Genomic DNA, 26,906 nt, shown 5'->3' with positions numbered 1-26,906 from the left:
CCTTCACCAAGACAATGCCCCAGCTCACAGTGCGTTGTCAGTGAAGACGTTTTTGGCAAAACACAACATTCCCATCTTAGATCATCCACCCTACTCACCTGATTTGGCCCCCTGTGACTTTTTTCTTTTCCCTAAAGTCAAGTCCGCTTTGAAAGGAACTAGATTTGAGACTGTTGAAGCAGTAAAAGAAAAAGCGACGGAAGTAATGTATGGACTTACCGAAAATGATCTGCAGCATTGCTATGAACAGTGGAAAATTCGTATGGAGCGGTGTAGAGACCGAGGAGGAGAGTACATTGAAGGAGATAACATGACATTGTAAATAATTGTAAATAAATATTTTTTCCAGCATCAGTCCGGTTTTTTTCTAGCCGCACCTCGTATCTGTATAAGCTTCATGAGTTAAGGTACCCCCCCCCCCCCCCCCCCGTAACAAACTTCACGCCGTATCTATCATTGTCCCTTAGAAATAAATTTTCGGGATCAGGGAAGAATATTATGTGTACTCTGTATTTTATCTGGACTGATTTTAGGTGCACATAGTTACTTAACACCAATGGAAATCCTCTAAAACCCTAGCCAGAAGAGGCCAACAGCTTTTCACCTTGCTGCCGTATCAAAGATTCTCTAAAATGGATAGGGGACGAATGAAGGAATGGAATCACTTGTCTTCGGTTCAGGGCGGCGGGAGTGCTGAGCAACACTGCCGCGGGAGGCGGCAGCAACAACGTGGGGCGCCCCGGGGGCGGAGGCGTTGGGGCGGAAGCGGCGGATGCGGCGGCGGTGGTCGTGCCGGAAGCGAACGGCAACAACGACTCTGGCTACGCCGCCTCCACCCTCGACGAGGCGACCACCACCACGACCACGACCACGTCTGGCGCCGCCTCCTCTCACGTCCATGAGTCGAGTCCAAGACCCAAGGTGAGTCCCCCACTTCTCTAGTCAACTAAACCAGCTTGTGGTCACAGCCCACTCACAGTCTGTGAGAAAATCAATTTGGTCTCTTCATTTTTATTTTTTTAATCACTGAGTCAGACATTGGATTACTGACAGACTATTAGATCAATGAGAGGCTGTCCTCTATTCGGCTTTCTAATATGCTGCCTGTCAAAAAAAAAAAAAAAAAAAAAAAAAGGGAAGTACCCAGAACACACGGTTGGATGTCAATACTACACGTATGTGCACATCATTATTATGTTGTTACAGTTTCAGTTCTTTGTGACAGAATGCGTTAGTGTTCCTACTCTCGTCACGATGCTTTGTAGGATATACGAGGGACGTGAACAGCGTAGAATGTTGGGTGATGCCGTGCACCTGACAGAGTCTTAAATGAGCCTTATTCTCGGTCTCCATTTGGCGACCTAACTGAATCGTGTGATATCCATATTTGAGATATCAGATGTGACTGTCGATGCTGGACTGTATAGCAACCTGAGGGCAGGCATTCTCGTCATCAAGATTCTAGTCTACCACGCCTGACCACCACACTTGAGGATCACCGTATTGTGCACGAAGCAGATTGTAGCTCATCCCCTTTTGCCCCTGCCATCGGAGATCAAGCAGTGGGCTCCCTTCAACATTCTGCATCAGCCTGCACCGTTGGTTGTCCCTAGCAGCGGGTGGGCTGGAAATTACACTCCCATGCATAAACTCCGTCGGAACAGGCCTTGCCAGGCCCAGTGGTACTGACCGGCCGCCGTGTCATCCTCAGACCACAGGCGTCACTGGACGCGGATATGAAGGGGCATGTGCTCTACATCTACATCTACATCTACATTTACATTTATACTCCGCAAGCCACCCGTGTGGCGGAGGGCTCTTTACGTGCCACTGTCGTTACCTCCCTTTACTGTTCTAGTCGCGCATGGTTCGCGGGAAGAACGACTGCCGGAAAGCCTCCGTGTGCGCTCGAATCTCTCTAATTTTACATTCGTGATCTACTCGGGAGGTATAAGTAGGAGGAAGCAATATATTCGATACCTCATCCAGAAACGCACCCTCTCGAAACCTGGACAGCAAGCTACACCGCGATGCAGAGCGCCTCTCTTGCAGAGCCTGCCACTTGAGTTTGTTAAACATCTCCGTAACGCTATCACGCTTACCAAATAACCCTGTGACGAAACGCACCGCTCTTCTTTGGATCTTCTCTATCTCCTCTGTCAACCCGATCTAGTACGGATCCCACACTGATGAGCACTATTCAAGTATAGGTCGAACGAGTGTTTTGTAAGCCATCTCCTTTGTCGATGGACTACGTTTTCTAAGGACTCTCCCAATGAATCTCAACCTGGCACCTGCCTTACCAACAATTAATTTTACATGATCATTCCACTTCAAATCGCTCCGTACGCATACTCCCAGATATTTTACAGAAGTAACTGCTACCAGTGTTTGTTCCGCTATCATATAATCATACAATAAAGGATCCTTCTTTCTATGTATTAGCAATACATTACATTTGTCTATGTTTAGGGTCAGTTGCCACTCCCTGCACCAAGTGCCTATCCGCTGCCAATCTTCCTGCATTTCGTTGCAATTTTCTAATGCTGCAACTTCCGTGTATACTTCACCATCATCCGTGAAAAGCCGCATGGAACTTCCAGTACTATCTACTAGGTCATTTATATATGTTGTGAAAGGCAATGGTCCCATAACACTCCCCTGTGGTACGCCAGAGGCTACTTTAACGTCTATATACGTCTCTCCATTGAGAACAACAAGCTGTGTTCTGTTTGCTAACAACTCTTCAATCCAGCCACACAATTGGTCTGATATTCCGTAGGCTCTTACTTTGTTTATCAGGCGACAGTGCGGAACTGTATCGAACGCCTTCCGGAAGTCAAGGAAAATGGCATCTACCTGGGAGCCTGTATCTAATATTTCCTGGGTCTCATGAACAAATAAAGCGAGTTGGGTATAACACGATCGCTGTTTCCGGCCGTAAGTCAGTTTGCGAGACCGGAGCCGCTACTTCTCAATCAAGTAGCTCCTCAGTTTGCCTCACAAGGGCTGAGTGCACCCCGCTTGCCAACAGCGCTCGGCAGACTGGATGGTCACCCATCCAAGTGCTAGCCCAGTCTGACGGGAACCGGTGTTACCGCTGCGGCAAGGATGTGGGCTCTCCCATGCATAGTCTACTATTAAAATCACAACACAAACGGCTGCCGCATCCAGGAGGCATGAACTATTGATGAATGGTGTCGCAATGTCTTCAGCGTTGTCTTCAGTGATGTATCACAATTCTGTACTACCTCGTATGACCATTACCAGCGAGTGTGGCGGCCGTCAGTGAGCCATTTCTACTCCGACAGTGTTTTCGCTTGTGATGCTGAGAGTCATGCAGCTGTGGGAGGAAGAGTGGCACAGACAGTAAGCAGTGCTCGTTGAAGCCAATTACACGGCCTCATACCGGGCACTGTGGAGGAATGAAGTGATTCTGACCCTCTTCGAAATGGGCACTGTTCCCTAACACTTGACCTCACACGCTAGAGAGAGTAATCAACATAACCCTCGTTCCAGCTGAATGCTTCTTATTCTGAAGAGAGGGCAGAAGCAAATTTGGGCTGGGATCTGCCCATTATATTACCTGCTGATGATACTGTGGTAAGGTTCTATGAATTTTGTATAGTGTGCAGATTCCAACTTAGGCTTTTAGACTGGAGATTTTAGTGTCTTTCAAAGTGGATGCCTCATCAGTTAGCTACTGCTCAAATGCTTTAACTTTTTCCACTTACCTCCTTCTATTACAAGTTTTAGAGCTGAAACATGTATATCGTATTTGTGTGTGTGTGTGTGTGTGTGTGTGTGTGTGTGTGTGTGTGTGTGTGTGTGTGTGCGCGTCTGTGTGTATGCCTGTGTGTGTGTGTGTGTGTGTGTGTGTCTGTCTGTGTGTGTGTGCCTGTGTGTGCGTGTGTCTGAGTGTGTGTGTGTTTGTGTCTTCTGTGTGTGTGTGTGTGTGTGTGTGTGTGTGTGTGTGTGTGTGTGTGTCTCTCTCTCTGTGTGCGTTGTATGTATTTGTGCGTAATAAGAACTTTCTGAACTGCATTTGAAGTTTGATAGTTCTAACACTTTCATCTACATTCACCACACTTAATTTTAGTACTGGTGCCAAAAGTCGCCGGCCGGGGTGGCCGAGTGGTTCTAGGCGCTACAGTCTGGAACCGCACGACCGCTACGGTCGCAGGTTCTAATCCTGCCTCGGGCATGGGTGTGTGTGATGTCCTTAGGTTAGTTAGGTTTAAGTAGTTCCAAGTTATAGGGGACTGATGACCTCAGAAGTTAAGTCCCATAGTGCTCAGAGCCATTTGAACTGGTGCCAAAAACCTTGCCATCATGTGCCCAAAACACATCAGAATCATCTTGTCGCGGTCTCTCCTCATTTACTAGTGCGTTTCTCATATTGTTACGAAATATGACGTAACTCGAAACTACAAGACAAACCCTAACTTTTGCAGCTACCAGACTACGGCCCACCCACAAATCTGACTACGAGCGTGTATAGAGTGACTCTGAAGAGTCCTACCCTCGAGGGAACGGAGAAGCGCTGCTGTGGACTGTTTTGTTTATGGCACTGTCGAGCTGATGTAAAGTGCAAACAATAAATTAAACATAAAGTAGATGTGCTTGACTGGTATAATCGTTCTAACAGTACAGTCCCAGGGAGAGTGGTCAGGGATTGCTGGTTGTAAAGGAAACATAGTTTAGAAACCACCCCTTTAATTGATGCGAAAGTGACAGAAACCATAGCATTCCAGGTATGGCTTTAGAAGCATTTCTAAATTTTCTTACAGTCTTGTGGCCAAGGATTTTCAGCTTGTGAGGATTAATGTTAATCACACACGCCTACCAACAGGAAAAGACTAGAGTACAGATGCACATGAACTATTATTGACAGACTTCAAGCATGTGTGTCACTATATTCCTTCATTGTACAAACACTCCATAGACAATGCTTTCACTTTGCATCAGAGCGCTATTTTTGTGTGCTATTTTGGTTACAGATTAGCGCACACGCAACTTCAGAGTAAAAGTTCATTATGAAAACAATTCCATAATTTGCGGATATGTCGTGTCTCCACAGTATCCTTTCTGACAGGAGTACAAGTCCTGCAGAATATGCAGAAGAACATATTTGAAGTTTGCGAGGACGGAGATGAGGTACTGGCGCATGCAAAGCTGTGAGGGCATACCTAGAATTGTGTGGATATTTCAATCGGTAAAGCACTTGTCGAAGAAAGGCAAAGGTTCCAGCACACTGTTTTAATCTCGCCAGAAATTTCACTGATCTTAATAAGCTCTAACAACAGATTTACTTATTTTAAGGTGGCGGATTGTTCAGAATTAGGGATACCTGTGTTGCGTGTGGTGGTGGTTGTGGTGGTGCTGATTGTTGACTGACTGATTGTTACTGATTGATTAAATACACTCCTGGAAATGGAAAAAAGAACACATTGACACCGGTGTGTCAGACCCACCATACTTTCTCCGGACACTGCGAGAGGGCTGCACAAGCAATGATCACACGCACGGCACAGCGGACACACCAGGAACCGCGGTGTTGGCCGTCGAATGGCGCTAGCTGCGCAGCATTTGTGCACCGCCGCTGTCAGTGTCAGCCAGTTTGCCGTGGCATACGGAGCTCCATCGCAGTCTTTAACACTGGTAGCATGCCGCGACAGCGTGGACGTGAACCGTATGTGCAGTTGACGGACTTTGAGCGAGGGCGTATAGTGGGCATGCGGGAGGCCGGGTGGACGTACCGCCGAATTGCTTAACACGTGGGGCGTGAGGTCTCCACAGTACATCGATGTTGTCGCCAGTGGTCGGCGGAAGGTGCACGTGCCCATCGACCTGGGACCGGACCGCAGCGACGCACGGATGCACGCCAAGACCGTAGGATCCTACGCAGTGCCGTAGGGGACCGCACCGCCACTTCCCAGCAAATTAGGGACACTGTTGCTCCTGGGGTATCGGCGAGGATCATTCGCAACCGTCTCCATGAAGCTGGGCTACGGTCCCGCGCACCGTTAGGCCGTCTTCCGCTCACGCCCCAACATCGTGCAGCCCGCCTCCAGTGGTGTCGCGACAGGCGTGAATGGAGGGACGAATGGAGACGTGTCGTCTTCAGCGATGAGAGTCGCTTCTGCCTTGGTGCCAATGATGGTCGTATGCGTGTTTGGCGCCGTGCAGGTGAGCGCCACAGTCAGGACTGCGTACGACCGAGGCACACAGGGCCAACACCCGGCATCATGGTGTGGGGAGCGATCTCCCACACTGGCCGTACACCACTGGTGATCGTCGAGGGGACACTGAATAGTGCACGGTACATCCAAACCGTCATCAAACCCATCGTTCTACCATTCCTAGACTGGCAAGGGAACTTGCTGTTCCAACAGGACAATGCACGTCCGCATGTATCCCGTGCCACCCAACGTGCTCTAGAAGGTGTAAGTCAACTACCCTGGCTAGCAAGATCTCCGGATCTGTCCCCCATTGAGCATGTTTGGGACTGGATGAAGCGTCGTCTCACGCGGTCTGCACGTCCAGCACGAACGCTGGTCCAACTGAGGCGCCAGGTGGAAATGGCATGGCAAGCCGTTCCACAGGACTACATCCAGCATCTCTACGATCGTCTCCATGGGAGAATAGCAGCCTGCATTGCTGCGAAAGGTGGATATACACTGTACTAGTGCCGACATTGTGCATGCTCTGTTGCGTGTGTCTATGTGCCTGTGGTTCTGTCAGTATGATCATGTGATGTATCTGACCCCAGGAATGTGTCAATAAAGTTTCCCCTTCCTGGGACAATGAATTCACGGTGTTCTTATTTCAATTTCCAGGAGTGTATTTATTGACTCAGACTGACTGTAGCTTGCAAGTGAGTGATGATGAGGATTGTGATTCATTAGAGATTTGATTGGAAATTGTAGTTATTTATCTATCATGAAATTCTTACCATATTGGTAGAGCTGCAATAACGTACAGACATTAATTACATGCTAAGTATCCATTTCAGAGGTGTTCAATGAAGTAAAGACAGGAAGTTCTAATAATAAAAGGACGAGGATTGAGGTGCAGACACGTATTTATGTAACACAGACAGGAAGACAAAATAAAACGTAAGAGCAAACAAACAGCTAGATAATACTCTTCATACTCTGCGGAAAGCTAGTATTCTGTGGGTTTTACTAATGTTCTCTTAGCTGCATCAGGGTCAGAAGTAGTCTGGTTATCTGGCAAGCTCCTGCAGACCAGCAGGTGTTGGTCTTGCCAGTCAGCACGCTGGCAAATTTCGTCACGACTGCTGAAGCCCAATTTCCTGAGGTTTACTTTGCACTGTGGTAACACCCCAGTTCTCAGTCTCTTCAGCGTCTACCATGCCCCGTAAGGCAGGCGTGATCCTGCGACTGGTTCCTCTCTGACATTCGCTCGGTGTGCGTCAGGCAGAGAATCTAGCCGAAGTGCCGCTCGTCTACTTGCAGGAGATGAATGAGCTGCTGTAATAATTCCATGCATGAAGCTCTTTCTTGATCTGAGTCTCGTATGTTGTGACTCGTGTCCAAACATGAACATGGGCTGTTTGCTATCAGCTTCCTGTTTCATATTCTCCACTTCTCCAGCTGCTTTCCAGAAAATACTTGATGGTGCTATACTCATAATTTGGTACAGTTTACTGACAGGAGTCGGTCGTAGACAGACTGTTTCAAGGTGTCTAGTCTCGTTCAAAGCAGTATGAAACATTCGCTAGACTGCTCCAGAATATTTAACTGTGACGAAACGTAATGCCAGGGCAGATGTTGGAAGAACTTTTGTTCGAACAACAGGTTTGTCTTGTAAATTTGTGGATGTAGTTAATTTGGGATCATAGTCACTGAAAGAGGTTTATTATTTATTGGTGACTTAAAGCACTCCGTCTTCAGGCCACGAGTGGCCTCCCGGGACCATCCGACCGCCCTGTCATCCTCAGTGGAGGATGCAGATCGGAGGGGCGTGGGGTCAGCCCACCGCTCTCCCGGTCGTTATGATGGTATTCTTGACCGAACCCGCTACTATTTGGTCGAGTAGCTCCTCAGTTGGCATCACAAGGCTGAGTGCACCCAGGAAAATGGCAACAGCGCATGGCGGCCCAAATGGTCACCCATCGAAGTGCCGGCCACGCCCGACAGCGCTTAACTTCAGCGATCTCACGGGAACCGGTGTATTTTTTTTATATTTTTTTTTATTTATTTATTGTTCCGTGGGACCACATTTAGGAGAAGTCTCCATGGTCATGGAACGAGTCAATACATGAAATTATAACACGATTGTAGAAACAGATAAAATGAAATATAAGAAACATATTCAGGCGACAAGTCGTTAGTTTAAATAAAGAAAATCAAGAATGTAACACTGGAATTTGCTTAATTTTTTATCTCTTCCAGGAGCTCCTCGACAGAATAGAAGGAGTGAGCCATGAGGAAACTCTTCAGTTTAGACTTAAAAGTGTTTGTGCTACTGCTAAGATTTTTGAGTTCTTGTGGTAGCTTATTGAAAATGGATGCAGCAGAATACTGCACTCCTTTCTGCACAAGAGTCAAGGAAGTGCATTCCACATGCAGATTTGATTTCTGCCTAGTATTAACTGAGTGAAAGCTGCTAACTCTTGGGAATAAGCTAATATTGCTAACAACAAACGACATTAAAGAAAATACATACTGTGAGGGCAATGTCAAAATTCCCAGACTATTGAATAGGGGTCGACAAGAGGTTTTCGAACTTACACCATACATAGCTCGAACAGCCCGTTTTTGAGCCAAAAATACCCTTTTTGAATCAGAAGAATTACCCCAAAAATAATACCATATGACATAAGCGTATGAAAATATGCGAAGTATACTACTTTTCGTGTTGAAATGTCACTTATTTCAGATACTGTTCTAATGGTAAATAAAGCGGCATTTAGTTTCTGAACAAGATCCTGAACATGGGCTTTCCACAACAGCTTACTCTCTATCTGTACGCCTAGGAACTTGAACTGTTCCGTCTCGCTTATAACATGCCCATTCTGTCTGATTAAAATGTCAGTTCTTGCTGAATTGTGGGTTAGAAACTGTAAAAACTGAGTCTTACTGTGATTTAGCATCAAATTATTTTCCACAAGCCACGAACTTATATCATGAACTACATTATTTGATAATGTTTCAATATTACACACAAGATCCTTCACTACCAACGTGGTGTCATCAGCAAACAGAAATATTTTTGAATCACCTGTAATACTAGAAGGCATATCATTTACATAAATAAGGAACAGCAGTGGCCCGAACACCGACCCTTGGGGAACGCCCCATTTAACAGTGCCCCATTGAGACTGAACATCATTACCACTCTCAATATTGCGGAGGATTACCTTCTGCTTTCTGTTCTTAAAGTAGGAGGCGAACCAATTGTAAGCTACTCCCCTTACTCCATAATGTTCCAACTTCTGCAGTAATACTTTGTGGTCAACACAGTCAAAAGCCTTCGTTAAATCAAAGAAAACACCTAACGTTCGCAACCTTTTATTTAATCCGTCCAAAACCTCACAGAGAAAAGAGACTATAGCATTTTCAGTTGTTAAGCCATTTCTAAAACCAAACTGTACATTTGACAGCAAATTATGTGAATTTAAATGCTGCAGTAACCTTGTATATACAACCCTCTCGATAACTTTAGCAAACACCGATTGCATAGAAATAGGTCTATAATTGTCAACATTATCCCTGTCTCCCTTTTTATAAAGTGGCTTCACTACCGAGTACTTTAATCGGTCAGGAAACCGACCACTCCTAAAGAAAAAGTTACAGATATCCACTGAAGCAAGCCCGTTGTCATTGATGACTTAAAGGAGATTACAATTAAATTTTGATTTATAATTGATTGAGGATTGTGATAGAATGGAGATTGTGATTGGCTGAGGATTGTGATTGGCTGGGGATGACTGAGTGGATGTTATGACACACAGGTTAATGTGATTTATAGGTGAACTGATTAGTCAATGTGATTTGGAATTATGATTGATATGGGACGATAACAGTGGATAATAATTGAATTCAAGTAAAATAGGGACTGTGATTGAAAACATTGCTCTGAGCACTATGGGACTTAACATCTGAGGTCATCAGTCCCCTAGAACTTAGAACTACTTTAACCTAACTAACCTAAGGACATCACACACATCCATGCCCGAGGCAGGATTGGAACCTGCGGCCGTAGCAGTAGCGCGGTTCCAGATTGAAGCACCTACAACCGCTCGGCCACAACGGCCGCCTGGGCTGTGATTGGTTGGGATTATGGCTGATCACTGAAATGATTGGTTGGTGGTTATAATTGATGAGTGATGAATACTGATGGTATTATGAGTGATTTAGGGCTGTGACAGATTGGGGATTACAGCTGGTATGTGTGGACTGACTTTGGTGTGCCCTTGTCTTCAGGTGCGGCGAAACGACTCGTCTTCTTCGTCCACGACGGGCCCCACAGTGGCTCCTGCAGGCGCCGTTTCCTCGCCAGTGGGGGCGACATCACGCGACGAGGGGTCTCCGGGGGCGGCGACCGGGTCCGCGACGCAGAGCCCGCCGCCTTCCGCCGCCCCCACGGCCGCGGCGCCGCCCCCGGTGACGCGCCAGGCGACGGTGGACTCCCTGCTGCCCTCGACGGGGGGCAGCAAGCGCGAGAAGCCGGGCCAGGCGGCCGCCAGGTTCACCATCTACAAGGTGAACCGCGCCAGCCGCAAGAAGCGCGACAAGTCCTCGGCCAGGAAGGAACGCAAGGCCACCAAGACGCTCGCCATCGTTCTCGGTGAGACAGCATTCGCACCTCGTGATCACAAACATCCACACGGAGTAGTCCGTGTCAAGATTACTAACTATACCTCTGTAAGCAGTGATAGTACACTGATAACATAGGTCTGCGACACAAATGTTGTTTCAGATTTATTGATTTTTTAAAGTGTGTTCAACGCTGATTTCAGGAAAAATAGTGAAAAAATTCCATCAGGTACAGTTATTTCACAAACTGCTTGTCTAGTTTTAGCTTTTTTCGATATGTCAACACTCTATTGAGTTTGAATTTTGGTTTTTAGGATCTCCGTAAACTGTTATTTAGCCGTTTTCGTACTACACTACGGGCCATTAAAATTGCTACACCAAGAAGAAATGCAGATGATAAACAGGTATTCATTGGACAAATATATTATGCTAGAACTGACATGTGATTACATTTTCACGCATTTTGCGTGAATACATCCTGAGAAATCAGTACCCAGAACAATCACCTCCGGCAGTAATAACGGCCTTCATACGCCTGGGCATTGAGTCTAACAGAGCTTGGATGGCGTGTACAGGTACAGCTGCCCATGCAGCATCAACACGATACCACACTTCATCAACAGTAGTGACTGGCGTATTGTGACGAGCCAGTTGCTCGGTCACCATTGACCAGACTTTTCAATTGGTGAAAGATCTGGAGAATGTGCTGGCCAGGGCAGCAGTCGAACATTTTCTGTATCCAGAAAGGTCCATACTGGACCAGCAACATGCGATCGTGCATTATCCTGCTGAAATGTAGGGTTTTGCTGGCATCGAATGAAGAGTAGAGCCATGGGTCGTAACACATCTGAAATGTATCGTCCACTGTTCAAAGTGCCGTCAATGCGAACAGGAGGTGACCGAGACGTGTAACCAATGGCACCCCATACCATCACGCCGGGTGATACGCCACTATGGCGATGACGAATACACGCTTCCAGTGTGCGTTCACCGCGCTCTCGCCAAACACGGATGCGACCATCATAATGCTGTAAACAGAACATGGATTCATCCGAAAAAAATCACGTTTTGCCGTTCGTGCACCCAGGTTCGTCGTTGAGTACACCATCGCAGGCGCTCCTGTCTGTGATGCAGCGTCTACGGTAACCGCAGCCATGGTCTCCGAGCTGACATTCCACGCTGCTGCAAACGTCGTCGAACTGTTCGTGCAGATGGTTGTTGTCTTGCGAACGTCCCCATCTGTTGACTCAGGGATCGAGACGTGGCTGCACGATCCGTTACAGCCATGCGGATAAGATGCCTGTCATCTCGACTGCTAGTGATACGAGGCCGTTGAGATCCAGCACGGCGTTCCGTATTATCTTCCTGAACCCAGCGATTCCATATTCTGCTAACAGTCATTGGATCTCGACCAACGCGAGCAGCAATGTCGTGATAAGATACTACGACTCGCGATAGGCTACAATCCGACCTTTATCAAAGTCGGTAACGTGATGGAACGCATTTCTCTTTCTTAAACGAGGCATCACAACGACGTTTCACCAGGCAACGCCGGTCAACTGCTGTTTGAGTATGAGAAATCGGTTGAAAACTCTTTTCATGTCGGCATGTTGTAGGTGTCGCCACCGGCGCCAGCCTTGTGTGAATGCTCTAAAAAGCTAATCATTTGCATATCACAGCGTCTTCTTCTTGTCGGTTAAATTTCGCGTCTGTAGCACGTTATCTTCGTGGTGTAGCAATTTTAATGGCATGTAGTGTAATTTGAAACGGGACTCGTTCGACCAGGCAACATGTTACCAGTCATCAACAGTCCAATGGCGATATTGACGGGCAGAGCGAGGCGTAAAAGTTCGTGTTGTGCAGCAATTTTAATGGCCAGTAGTGTAAATATACGTAAAATAAAGAGCAATTAGGAGAAACCAGCAGTACTTTCACGTCAGTGCCTGTCTGTCGCGCTGCCCCTTCCCCCGCCATCACCAAGCAGTGAGCTTCTGCTATTGTCCTTCAGCTCACAGTACCTCTTCACTCAGTGCTGTTCACGTGTTGTTGTTACTAGCGCTTTAAAGTAGTGACTGTTTTCTTGCGTTGTGAAGTTGCTTTATGGACAATCGAAAATGGCTACCAGAGGATGTATAAACTAGCCACATTGCTTCTGCTACATTTCTGGTAACTATACCGTTAAAAAGCAACAAAGAAACATTTCTGATTTTGCTGAAAAAGTATATTTGCCTATTTTGGTATAAAGTTAGGAGATCAAGGCAAGCCTTGGGCCCCACACAAAGTTTGTTCAGTGTGTGTTGAAGAACTGAGGCAATGGTTTCAACGTGAAAAGCAGTCCTTACGTTTTGGAATTCCAATGGTTTGGAGGAAGCCCAAAAATCATTGTGATGACTGCTATTTTTGTTCTTTTAACATACGAGGTTTCAGTTTGAAAAACAAAAAGGATATTTCTTACCCTAACATTCAATCAGCCATTCGCCTTGTTTCTCATGGACCTGAAGTACCAATACCTTCTCCTCCAGGTTGTTTGGATGACGTAGATGATCACGAGCCACTGGCTTAGCAAGATGACAGTGAAGAAGACAGATTGCTACGATCCTGGGACAACCGATCCCATTCCATTCTCACAATTTGAACTGAACGATTTAGTTAGAGACCTAGGCATTTCTAATGAATCGGCAGAGGTTTTCGGATCTAGGCTGAAAGATAAACATATGTCGGCTCCGGGCACATCCATTTGTTGGTACCGATCGAGGGAAAAGGAGCCTGTATCTCTCTTCTCTCAAGAAGGTGACCTGGTGTTTTGCGGTGATGTTCCTGCACTTATGGCACGTTTCAAAATAGAATATGCTCCTGATGAGTGGAGACTTTTTATTGAATCTTCAAAAAGAAGCCTTAAACCAGTACTTCTACACAATGGCAATAAGTATGCTTCTGTACCAGTTGGACACTTGGTTCACTTAAAATAATGTTACGAAAACCTTGAACTGGTTTTAAGAAAACTCTGCTATTCAGACCACAAATGGACATTATGTGGTGATTTAAGAGTGATTTCAATGCTGCTTGTGAGCTCTTGCTATCTTCGGAATTGTGTGGATGATATTTTTTCGGATGTCTGGTAGCACATCACCAGTCTCATAGATTCTACACTCCAATTTGAGTATTCGTTTTATTTCCGCGTTCACCCACTGAATTTAGAAGTTCTGGTGGAATGAAACCTCTCCCTTCAACTTATTTGATCTTCAGTCATGCGAAGCTCTGGCAACTCGTGTTTCTACTTCTGTCAAGTCATCATATAAATCCTTCTCTTCATACAGCCGCTCAATGGACTCTTTCCACCTATCCACTGTCTCTGTAGCATTTAATAGTGCATTTCGCACTGCAAACTTAATTTTACAATCCTTACTTTGAATGTCGCTGAATGGTGAGAGAATTCCATATTTTGCATAAATTCTCCCGACGATCAATCTCTTTATTTCTTTACATTTTTATGATGCCATTTCGCCTTCGCTTCCTGCATGTCCTGTTTATTTCATTCCTAAGTAGCTTGTTTCTCTGTGTTCCAGAATTTGTCGGTACATTTTGTACTTGCTTTTCCCAACGATCAACTAAAGCATTTTTTCTGTTAGGCATGGTTTCTTCACAGTTACCTTCCTTGTACCTGTGTTTTCCTTTCCACCTTCTATGATTGACCTTTTTAAGGATCTTCATTCCCCTTCAACTGAACTGTCAGTATTGGTTGGTTTCCTGTACACTTTGTGGACAGGTACCTTCACGCCTCCTCCCACCATCACCCCACGCAGAAGAAGTCCGCCCTGCACACGCTAACGAAGAGAGCGTACGGGATAAGCGACGAAGAACATTTGAAGGCAGAACTTGAACGCCTCAGGTCCATCTTCGGAACTAATGGCTATGGGAAGCAGATGATAGACAGCACCATGTCGACAAGGGAGAAGACTAATAGGGAAGAGGAGAAGGAGGCACAGAGCATTGCTGTGTTACCATATGTACAAGGGGTCACCGAACGTATTGGCAAAATTCTACGAAAAGCCGACATCAAACCAATTTTCCGAAGCAGAAACAAAATATCAGACATGCTCGGTTCTGCCAAGGATGCAGTTGACAAACTACACACAGCTGGCGTGTATGAAAATGGTTGTGCGTCTGGATTAGTCTACATAGGTGAGACGGGACGTCCGATTAGCACAAGGCTCTCGGAACATGAAAGATATATCCGCCTGAAACAACACACTAAGTCAGCAGTGGCGGAACACCGAGACGAGTGCGGGAAACCAATATTTTTTCAAGAAGCCCGCGTCCTGGCGAAACAGCCTCTCACTTTCAAAAGAAAGATTAGAGAGGCGATAGAAATAGCCAAAAGACCCGCCAACAAGAATAGAGAGGACGGGTACAAGCTTCCGAGGTCTTGGCTGCCTGCAATAGCAGGGCTACGGAGCGGCGGCAGAGCCGCGGCGGCCCATGCAGACACGCGAAGAGCCGCAGAAGTGGTCGCGAGCACACAAAGCAATGGCACGCCGCAGCCGGCTTCTGGACAGCATGGAAACAGTGTGACGTCACAGACATCACCTGTTCGCTATTCGCCCGTCTCTTCCAATGGGGTGGATTAATATAAAGACCAATAGAAAACAGCTATTTCAGCCAATGACAGGTAATAAAGGAAACACCAATAAAGCATACCTTTCACCCCTCCTCCTCCTCCTTTTACAGCCAATCAAGTAACGACACGGTTTTCTCGTGCAGCTATTTAAGGAACCAAGTGTGTTCATTTAGCAGTTAACGTAAGGCCCTGATGAAGGCTAGCTGCAACGCTGGCCGAAACTTTGGCGCATTTTAAATTATGACGATGCGGTCTGATACCCTGAAGAATTTTATTGAAGAACACAACGGCCGCGGAAGCCTACGCTTACAGTTACATTTTTTATTTTTTGGATCGTTCATAGTTTCTTCATTCTTGGTAGTCCTTCCTGGAAATTCGAAGGCAAGCTAATGTGGAATCTTTTGCCAATGGAAAGATTATCATGATACTTTTTCAGATTCATGGCATGTGCCCTGTGGATACACATTATGTTTTTTTTCTAATGATGTGCTTTTATGTTGCCTCCTGCATTCTCAAGCATGTAGGTGACTGCTAATTTTTCCTTTGTTTGGAGGCTGTTTCCCATGCCAAGCGTAAGACAGCGCCCTGAACCTTTGTCCTCTCTTCCAGCCTCTTTGACTAAATCGTTGGCTGAATGGGAGTGTTTTCTCGTGGCGAAAGTCTTAGGCCGATATTGCTGATGATTTTTATTCAAAATTTAAACAGTGGCGAGGTTCAAACCCGGGACCCAGAAAGTTTTGATCACTAGTTAAACACACTGCGTCTAGAACACGGGTACCCGATGTCATGGTACCTGACTTCAAATAGCGGGTTTTGTGTTGCTAGCATATAGGAAACACAATCGTCTCTAGGGCCCAAGACCTGTAGATTATTATATCGAGACAATGGAGACGCTCCAAGCAGATTAGGCCTATCAAAATAATGAAGATGCCAAAGATGCGTAATACAGCATCTCTGCACAGTGTCAAAACTCGCTCTTCATTCTTGTGCTTCGACTGTGGGTTATTCTTGCGTTGGAGGGAATTAATGCACATTAAGCTGCGCAAGAAATGTACAGACTACAGTGCGCTAGCTTTCCATCCCTCGATTGCCATTCCTCCCCCTCCTCCCCCCGCCCCTCCCCTACAGGTCTGGGCCCATCCGATTCGACACAGCCCACAGTAAATTCACAATTGCAGTTCCGGCTCAAGCATTCATTAAATGAACCTTCTTTCAAAAAGTACTCAAAGTATTTGAAGATGAACATTTGAGAATATAGTAAATCGAAATGTAACTTCATACAAGAACATACTCAGCACTGGAACTTGCAACCCGAATCAAAAGGGTAAATCTATGATATTATATAATCCCTCAAAGAAACTCAAGAATTCCGTAATTGGAGAACTTTGGAAGTAATCCAATAATAAGTTTCTGGACAAACTAGCCATGTTGTGAATCGTATTTTGTTAACAGCAGAGATTCCTGAAGACCGGAAGACGAATTTTGATCCATCCACTCCACAAAGGAAGTGATAAACTACTACAGAGACATTTTCCCTCCTCTGAGTACCTACAAAATCTTGTCAGAAGCATTATTAACTGAGCCACAGTAACAATTCACGAACAGCAACGTGGTTTTAGAAAAAAAAAAAAAAAAGATCATATTCAGAGCAATTTCTCAACTTAAAGGCAATAGTAATGTAGCTGAAAAGAAGCTCTAAGGATTTCGTAATTACTAGTGTTGACATCAGAAAAGCGCATGTGTCAATCGACAGGAAATCTCTGTTTGCATTTCTCAACGAAATGGACTTATATAATAAAAGCACGAAGCTATACAATAACAAACCACCACTCTAAAGTGAGATTTAGTGGTAAGACCTCAACTAGTTTTGAGATTCAAGCTTGAATTAGGTAGGGGGCGGATGCTTTTTACCTGCTTTGGATAAAATCATGAGGGAATGTCAGTAGGAGAAAGGCAAGTCAGTCAGTGTGTTAGACTAGGTCACAAAAGGGATAACCTAAAAGTAGACTGTCTAGCGGTGTCGGACGACCTAACTATTTTTTGACAATTCAATGGAAACATTTAGAGACTCGTAAAGTTGCAAAAAGATTAAGCTGAGGAAGCCACCTTACATATCTACTGTGAGGAAATCAAATTTATGAAACGTTAGGGCAACCCTTAAGATAATGAAAACTAAGTATGGAAAAACTGAAACCACTAAAGATTCAAGTACTTAGGAAAACTAACTGAACAAGGCATGTCGGAGAAATAAACCATTAAAAGAAAAGTTAATCAGATAAAAACAGTGTGCTACGTCAGTAAGGACGTACTGTATATGAAAGAAATCAATGCCCTTGATGCTAAACGTAGATAGTGCTATACTCTAATTCTCCCTGAAGCGCTTTATGTAGCAGAGCGTTTACTTTTAAACAAAAAGGCGAGGATGGAAGCATTTGAAAGCAAAGAAAAAAATACTACGGTACAGTTTACAGTTTGGGGCCAGTTAAAGAGCAAACACGATACAGATGACATCATAGTAATAGATTTTGTAGACGTACAGAAAAAATTGCGGGCATAAACAGGAAAAGAAGAACAGTTTTCTGTGGCCACATCCTACGTGTTATTACCATGAGACGGACAAAAATATTCACTGATTACGGTAAATGAGAAGTGGATAAATTATGATGTAAAGAAGTTGGAAGAGACAGAGAAGAATTAAAAACTACTCCACAAGATACTGAGAAACGATTGCAAGAAAGAAACTGAAACATTTCTAAGGTTTCCATGAAAAATTCTAAAAGAAGTCTGGACCCACTTTGACAGAAGAAAGAAGAGAGAAACAATGGGAAATGATGAAATGTGGGCGAAGAGGGAGGAGAAACGTTTCCTATGCAGTCCAGAGTGGCTCATAGATAAAAAGCAAGAGGAAGAACAGTTGTGTGGAACACCCATTATCAAAGTGGATATGGACGAGCATCTTTCTTTAGAACTTGATATGGTGTAAGAAACGATTAGTCCGTACTATTTTGCTGCATTTAACGTTCACCGATTTGTGAATACAGAGATGTTAGAGCATAACTGCTGTTTATTGGCTTTCCACTAGTGGACTGGTGAGAATGTATGTAATGTGATAACAGATGATTTAGTGAAAGGCCGCTTTTTGGATTTTAATTGTGGTAGCAGTCGTATTCATCTTTGAATCGCTTTTATAAGGATATACCATGATGTTACAATTTAAGAACATCAAGAATAAGATTTATCTGATGGAATGACAATTTCCTTGAGACATATGAGTCTCAACTTTATTTTCGATAATGACAGAAGCTGAGGAAACGAATTAAAATTTGTACCATGGACCGGAGTTGAACCAGGGTCTCCTGCTTACTATGTGGATGTGCTAACAACTACACCAGTGTAGAGCAAAATGAGGTGAAGGCGTGAAGTGAAGTTCGTGTTAGGGAAGGCAATGGGCAAGGATAGTCTATGCAGCTGTCTTATGTTGATGTAACTATTAGTGCATCGGCCTCGTAAGTAGGAGACGTGGGTTCAAGTCCCGGCCATAGCATAAATTTTAATTCAGTTCTTCACCTTCTGTCATTATCAAAAATAAGATTGTTCAAATTTAAATACTTACAGATGTAGTTTGACATGCTGTAAGCGTAAGAGGGCTCAATAAGCAAGGCAAAGCACCCAAGTAAATATAAACCAAGAAATATTGTATTTTAACAGACATAAAAGTATTCACATAAAATCCACTAATACTGTTAATCTTCAGACGATTGAACAAAACGGTGATATCGACCGAATCTGAATTCTCAATAACTGTCTCTGCAGTTTATAACAAAATGACACATCTGGAAGTAATATGTCTGGTACTGACCATAAACACGGTTGACTGTGAACAAAATAGTATCTACGCTTTGAAACGACAGTTACAACAAGAAGTATTTGTGTCACAAGCAATTTTATGACAGCCTGTGTACCAGTTTACAATTGCGTGGTATCACAGAATGTTCCACAATACTGCTTACCAAGGAAATAAAAACTTACTAAAAGAATGACCTTTAAATTTTCATTCAGTTCCCCAAAAGGACACACACACACACACACACACACACACACACACACATTTCAAAAAATACACAATTTTAGAAAGACGAAGATAGTTACAATGTTGCTTCAAGCAGTTCTTTTGGCCAGGCAAATACTGTTGATCAAGAGACAGCGCTCAACTTCGACCTAAGAATCCAACCGGTTGCACCCAGGTAGGTGCTCAGCGTAAATCAGATATAGACACCTCCCGGACAATCGATATAACTCTGTGCGTGGTGCTAGTAACTGCTAGCGTTACCTCGCAAGAAGAAGGGTGTTTACGTTCAACAAATAATCAAATTATAAATGGTCTTTAACCCCTCGCTCATGGAACTGAACAGAATAAGGCTACGAGCATAATTACACACTCGGGTATCAACAAAGGGGCAAAAGAATAACCCCTCCAGTATTAAAAGCAAAAAAAAATGCATGAACAAACACACACCAAAATTTCAACAAGGAGATAAGAAGGTTCGCCCGCCAATCGCAGTTCGATTTCAAAACAACGCCCAGTGGCGTAACGGTAGCAGGGGGCCCCACGCGGGCGGAAAATCAACAAGATTTGAAAGGATGCACACGGTTGGTAAACGAACTTCAATTATATTCATTCACATTTTTCTGGGTTTGTGACCGCATTGTCAATATACACTCCTGGAAATTGAAATAAGAACACCGTGAATTCATTGTCCCAGGAAGGGGAAACTTTATTGACACATTCCTGGGGTCAGATACATCACATGATCACACTGACAGAACCACAGGCACATAGACACAGGCAACAGAGCATGCACAATGTCGGCACTAGTACAGTGTATATCCACCTTTCGCAGCAATGCAGGCTGCTGTTCTCCCATGGAGACGATCGTAGAGATGCTGGATGTAGTCCTGTGGAACGGCTTGCCATGCCATTTCCACCTGGCGCCTCAGTTGGACCAGAATTCGTGCTGGACGTGCAGACCGCGTGAGACGACGCTTCATCCAGTCCCAAACATGCTCAATGGGTGACAGATCTGGAGATCTTGCTGGCCAGGGTAGTTGACTTACACCTTCTAGAGCACGTTGGGTGGCACGGGATACATGCGGACGTGCATCGTCCTGTTGGAACAGCAAGTTCCCTTGCCGGTCTAGGAATGGGGTGAGTAGGACGGCAGAAGGAGGCGAACAGGTAGGACTCTTTAGGCAAGGCCCATTGTCATTTTGGCCGTGCGATTTCTCTGCGCTTGGGGGCGCGTCTTCGAGTGGAAGTCAGTGCTTGCAACGCCTTGGTTAAGAGGGAAGCATGTCGTATTAGAACTATGGTAGGAGACCTTACATACACTCCTGGAAATGGAAAAAAGAACACATTGACACCGGTGTGTCAGACCCACCATACTTGATCCGGACACTGCGAGAGGGCTGTACAAGCAATGATCACACGCACGGCACAGCGGACACACCAGGAACCGCGGTGTTGGCCGTCGAATGGCGCTAGCTGCGCAGCATTTGTGCACCGCCGCCGTCAGTGTCAGCCAGTTTGCCGTGGGATACGGAGCTCCATCGCAGTCTTTAACACTGGTAGCATGCCGCGACAGCGTGGACGTGAACCGTATGTGCAGTTGACGGAATTTGAGCGAGGGCGTATAGTGGGCATGCGGGAGGCCGGGTGGACGTACCGCCGAATTGCTCAAAACGTGGGGCGTGAGGTCTCCACAGTACATCGATGTTGTCGCCAGTGGTCGGCGGAAGGTGCACGTGCCCGTCGACCTGGGACCGGACCGCAGCGACGCACGGATGCACGCCAAGACCGTAGGATCCTACGCAGTGCCGTAGGGGACCGCACCGCCACTTCCCAGCAAATTAGGGACACTGTTGCTCCTGGGGTATCGGCGAGGACCATTCGCAACCGTTTCCATGAAGCTGGGCTACGGTCCCGCACACCGTTAGGCCGTCTTCCGCTCACGCCCCAACATCGTGCAGCCCGCCTCCAGTGGTGTCGCGACAGGCGTGAATGGAGGGACGAATGGAGACGTGTCGTCTTCAGCGATGAGAGTCGCTTCTGCCTTGGTGCCAATGATGGTCGTATGCGTGTTTGGCGCCGTGCAGGTGAGCGCCACAATCAGGACTGCATACGACCGAGGCACACAGGGCCAACACCCGGCATCATGATGTGGGGAGCGATCTCCTACACTGGCCGTACACCACTGGTGATCGTCGAGGGGACACTGAATAGTGCACGGTACATCCAAACCGTCATCGAACCCATCGTTCTACCATTCCTAGACCGGCAAGGGAACTTGCTGCTCCAACAGGACAATGCACGTCCGCATGTATCCCGTGCCACCCAACGTGCTCTAGAAGGTGTAAGTCAACTACCCTGGCCAGCAAGATCTCCGGATCTGTCCCCCATGGAGCATGTTTGGGACTGGATGAAGCGTCGTCTCACGCGGTCTGCACGTTCAGCACGAACGCTGGTCCAACTGAGGCGCCAGGTGGAAATGGCATGGCAAGCCGTTCCACAGGACTACATCCAGCATCTCTACGATCGTCTCCATGGAAGAATAGCAGCCTGCATTGCTGCGAAAGGTGGATATACACTGTACTAGTGCCGACATTGTGCATGCTCTGTTGCCTGTGTCTATGTGCCTGTGGTTCTGTCAGTGTGATCATGTGATGTATCTGACCCCAGGAATGTGCTAAAAAGTTTCCCCTTCCTGGGACAATGAATTCACGGTGTTCTTATTTCAATTTCCAGGAGTGTATTTTGGGTGAATTAGGCGACAGTGTGAGGCTTGGCAAATGTTCCTTTCTATTGTCTTTCCCAGTGCGTCGCCGTCTGCTTATTCGCCTTACCAGCCTTCACGGCTATTAGAACTCTAAAAATACTGGCTCGGTCATCCTGGTTGCTTAAGTCCCGTTCGTGGGTACGTTGAGTGTGACTTCAAGAGGCCTCCACGTACTTGTACCAACTACTTATTACACCAGCGAAAATATGTGATCTTCTGTAATGAAGACACACTTTGAAACACCCTGGCAGATTAAAACTGTGTGCCGGACCGAGATTCAAAGTCGGGACCTTTGCCTTTCGCGGGCAAGTGCTCTACCATCACAGCTACCGAAGCACGACTCACGCCCGGTACTCACGTCTTTACTTCTGCCAGTATCTCGTCTCCTACCTTCCAAACTTTACAGAAGCTCTCCTGCGAAACTTGCAGAACTAGCACTCCTGAAAGAAAGGATATAGCGGAGACATGGCTTAGCCACAACCTGGGGGATGTTTCCAGAATGAGATTTTCGCTCTGCAGCGGACTGTGCGCTAATATGAAACTTCCTGGCAGATTAAAACTGTGTGCCCGACCGAGACTCGAACTCGGGACCTTTGCCTTTCGCGGGCAAGTGCTCTACCATCTGAGCTACCGAAGCACGACTCACGCCCGGTACTCACAGCTTTACTTCTGCCAGTATCTCGTCTTCTACCTTCCAAACTTTACAGAAGCTCTCCATTCTGGAAACATCCCCCAGGCTGTGGCTAAGCCATGTCTCCGCTATATCCTTTCTTTCAGGAGTGCTAGTTCTGCAAGGTTCGCAGGAGAGCTTCTGTAAAGTTTGGAATGTAGGAGACGAGATACTGGCAGAAGTAAAGCTGTGAGTACCGGGCGTGAGACGTGCTTCGGTAGCTCAGATGGTAGAGCACTTGCCCGCGAAAGGCAAAGGTCCCGAGTTCGAGTCTCGGTCGGGCACACAGTTTTAATCTGCCAGGAAGTTTCATATCAGCGCACACTCCGCTGCAGAATGAAAAATCTCATTCTGGGAACGTGTTGTTTGTCTCCTGGAATCCATGTTATGCTGGTGGACTACATGTACCGATATGGCATTGGTAGCTGGCGGGAGCCTTACAGCATGAATTATTTGGACATCTGCTTGAGGTAATATAGACAGATCTCGGAAGACCTAAATCAGAAATGGAGGATAAAGACAGCAGCCTGTGGTCTACCGAGTATAAGGTATGTCTTTTCAAAACAGCACATCCTCATTCGATGTATCCCTAGTGTCCAATACTGCCTCGAAAAGAAGTTATTTAGTAACCTAAAAAGGCTAATGCTATGCTGTTAATTCTTTGCTCCCTAGCAGACACTGCCCACACTACACACCGTACCCTGGCTAGCGCATAATGTATCACTATACGCATTATCAGCTGACATCGGAACCACAGTTACGACGTTTTGTTTCCATCTGCTTGCCTAAAAAAGTTAGACAGCATCCATCTACACTACTGGCCATTGGAATCGCTACACCAAGAAGAAATGCAGATGATAAACGGGTATTCATTGGACAAATTTATTGTACTAGAACTGACATGTGATTACATTTCACGCAATCTGGGTGCATAAATCCTGAGAAATCAGTACCCAGAACAACCACCTCGCGCCGTAATAACGGCCTTGATACGCCCGGATATTGGGTCAGAGCTTGGATAGCGTGTAGAGGTACAGCTGCCCACCCAGCTTCACCACGATACCACAGTTCATCGAGAGTAGTGACTGGCGTATTGTGGAGAGCCAGTTTCTCGGCCACCATTGACCAGACGTTTTCAAGTGGTGAGAGATCTGGAGAATGTGCTGGCCAGGGCAGCAGTCGAACATTTTCTGTATCCAAAGAGACCCGTAAGGGACCTGCAACAACCTGTCGTGCATTATCCTGCTGAAATGTAGGGTTTCGCAGGGATCGAATGAAGGGTAGAGCCACGGGTCGTAACACATCTGAAATGTAACGTCCACCGTTCAAAGAGCCGTCAGTGCGAACAAGAGGTGACCAAGACGTGTAACCAATGGCACCCCATACCATCACGCCGGGTGATACGCCAGTATGGCGATGACTAATTCACGCTTCCAATGTGCATTCACCGCGATGTCGCCAAACACGGATGCGACCATCATGATGCTGTAAAGAGAACCCGGATTCATCATAAAAAAATGACGTTTTCCCATTCGTGCACCAGGGTTCCTCGTTGAGTACACCATCGCACGTGCTCCTCTCTGTGATGAAGCGTCAAGGGTAACCACAGCCATGGTCTCCAAGCTAATAGTCCATGCTGTTGCAAACGTCGTCGAACTGTTCGTGCAGATGGTTGTCGTCTTGCAAACGTCCCCATCTGTTTACTCAGGGATCGAGATGTGGCTGCACGATCCGTTACAGCCATGCGGATAAGATGCCTGTCATCTCGACTGCTAGTGATACGAGACCGTTGGGATCCAGCACGGCGTTCCGTATTGCCCTATTGAACCAACCGATTCCATATTCTGCTAACAGTCATTGGATCTCGACCAACGCGAGCAGCAATGTCGCGATGCGATAAACCGCAATCGCGATAGGCTACAATCCGACCTTCATCAAAGTCGGAAACGTGATGGTACGCATTTCTCCTCCTTACACGAGGCATCACAATAGCGTTTCACCAGGCACCGCCGGTCAACTGCTGTTTGTGTATGATAAATCGGTTGGAAACTTTCTTCATGTCAGCACGTTGTAGGTGTCGCCAACGGCGCCAACCTTGTGAGAATGCTCTGAGAAGCTAAACATTTACATAGCACAGCATCTTTTTCCCGTCGGTTAAATTTCGCGTCTGTAGCACGTCATCTTCGTGGAGTAGCAATTTTAATGGCCAGTAGTGTATAATTAGTGAGATGTTGAGCTCAGAAAGACGATAAGGTTGCTAGTATTATACATAGTAGAGATTTGCGAGGCAGTTTCTGCAGGAAATAAAGGGAAAGAGACATAGTACGAAAGTGTCATGTTAAACGAGAGATGTATATGACCGTTTTTATTATCACTCATTCCTGTTACAGCTACTATCTAACCCCTGCTCTATATTTCTTAGTAATATTTCGACGTTAAGAAATTATGGGTCAACAGTACTTTTTAACTGCCTTTCCAAATAAGTTCATTTCAGTAATCTCCTTAATTTCCTTTCGCAATGTATTACATAATTCTGTTTCTTGTTTGGTGAAAGGTGTGTTATGTTTCATCTTTCTTAATATCAGTCCCGTAATTTCAGACTTGTCCCATTTTCAGGGAAAAACATGTCTACGTACCAGTTATCAAGTTCATTTTTCATGTGTGTAACTGACTTGTAAATGTACTCACATATAATTGAAATTGCCAGTGTTTTGAACAGATCTATGGAGTGATCTCGGTTACTGTTTTTTGTTTCTGTTTTTTATGGCATTCTTCTGTAGCTTGGAATCCCTGTAGATATTTTGTGCATTTGTTCCACGAAAAGAATTCCATAGTTCTGAACTGAATGTACGCATGAATAGCATATAACTAAACGACACTATCTCTTATATAGTGGTGACAGGTCCCTAACCTCCTGATAACGTTCTGTTTGCAAGTCATTTTTTGTGTTCCGACCACATAAACTGACAATTAATATTCATTCGCAGAAATTTTGTCTGTGATACGCAGTCGGCAAACAAGGATGGAGCTTCACGAATGATCAAATATATGTTCACACACTGGGTGACGTTGGTTTCGAGGACAGTGTTTGGAACAAGTGAAATTACTAAAGGCTAGTAGAAAGCTGAAGGGGACTACGATCGTTTTTCAGCAGGGCACGCGAGGGTGTGGTTCTACATCAACATCTACAATCGTGTGGCAGTACCATTCGGTAGTAGGCAGGCAGGAAACCTAATAATAAAACAGAAAACCTAGTAATAACAGGAAACCTAATAATAAAACAGAAAATTAACAGCCAATAAAGACTGGTTGGGTGAAAAATAGATACGAGAAATAAATTAACAAACAGACGCTGAAAATGTAAAGAAGGCAGTATTAAGGAACTTACTAGAGTTTTAAATTTAATAGTCATGTGGCTGTAACACACTGCCGAGATCCAGTGGAATCCTCAGCATGCTAGGAGTCAAGGAACCAATTGGGAAGCGACATCAATCGAGCATTGCATAAGAAATAAATCCTGCCAGTTAACGAGACTCAGTATGTTAGGAAGCGTCCTTGTATAGCTGATTTATACAAAATGCCAGAACATAATAAAATTTGTAACACGAAATAATCTTGACGGAAAATAAAAGCCATTAAATACAGGCAATAATTATCGACTTAGAATAATGATGAACAGTTTTCGTTAAAGAAGGTGTGATGCGTAAAGGGGATCTCAAGAAGAAGGGGGGTGGGGATGAATGAAAATAAAAAAGGGACTGGATAATAGGGAAGGAGGATTGGACCAATGAATCAAACGTAAGTTGTGGATGGGGAGTGGGTGGAGGTGGGTGTGAGAGAAGGATGTAGGAAATGAAGCGAAAATATGTAATATAACATTAAATATGTGAATAAAGCTAAACAGACCAGGAATGAGATATTTCAATCTTTACGCAAATTTCGACTACCTATATAGGCCTATTTATTTTTATTCACATTTTTACTGTTTCGATCTTATA

The 26,906-nt window shown here is 45.4% G+C and overlaps 1 protein-coding gene across 1 annotated transcript in view; it reads left to right on the top strand.

The window, feature by feature from the left end:
• Positions 1-26,906, top strand: part of LOC124550691 (dopamine D2-like receptor) — a 198,990-nt gene that overhangs the window by 166,032 nt on the left and 6,052 nt on the right. The window contains exons 6-7 of the mRNA XM_047125415.1: positions 681-921; positions 10,455-10,818. Of these exons, the coding sequence (XP_046981371.1) occupies positions 681-921; positions 10,455-10,818 (605 nt within the window). The remainder of the gene's footprint in view (positions 1-680; positions 922-10,454; positions 10,819-26,906) is intronic.

Source organism: Schistocerca americana, chromosome 9 (genome assembly GCF_021461395.2).
Source record: "Schistocerca americana isolate TAMUIC-IGC-003095 chromosome 9, iqSchAmer2.1, whole genome shotgun sequence".
Taxonomy (NCBI): Eukaryota; Metazoa; Arthropoda; class Insecta; order Orthoptera; family Acrididae; genus Schistocerca; species Schistocerca americana.
Note: the sequence above shows the minus strand (reverse complement) of the source record. Positions and strands in the feature narration are given on the sequence as shown.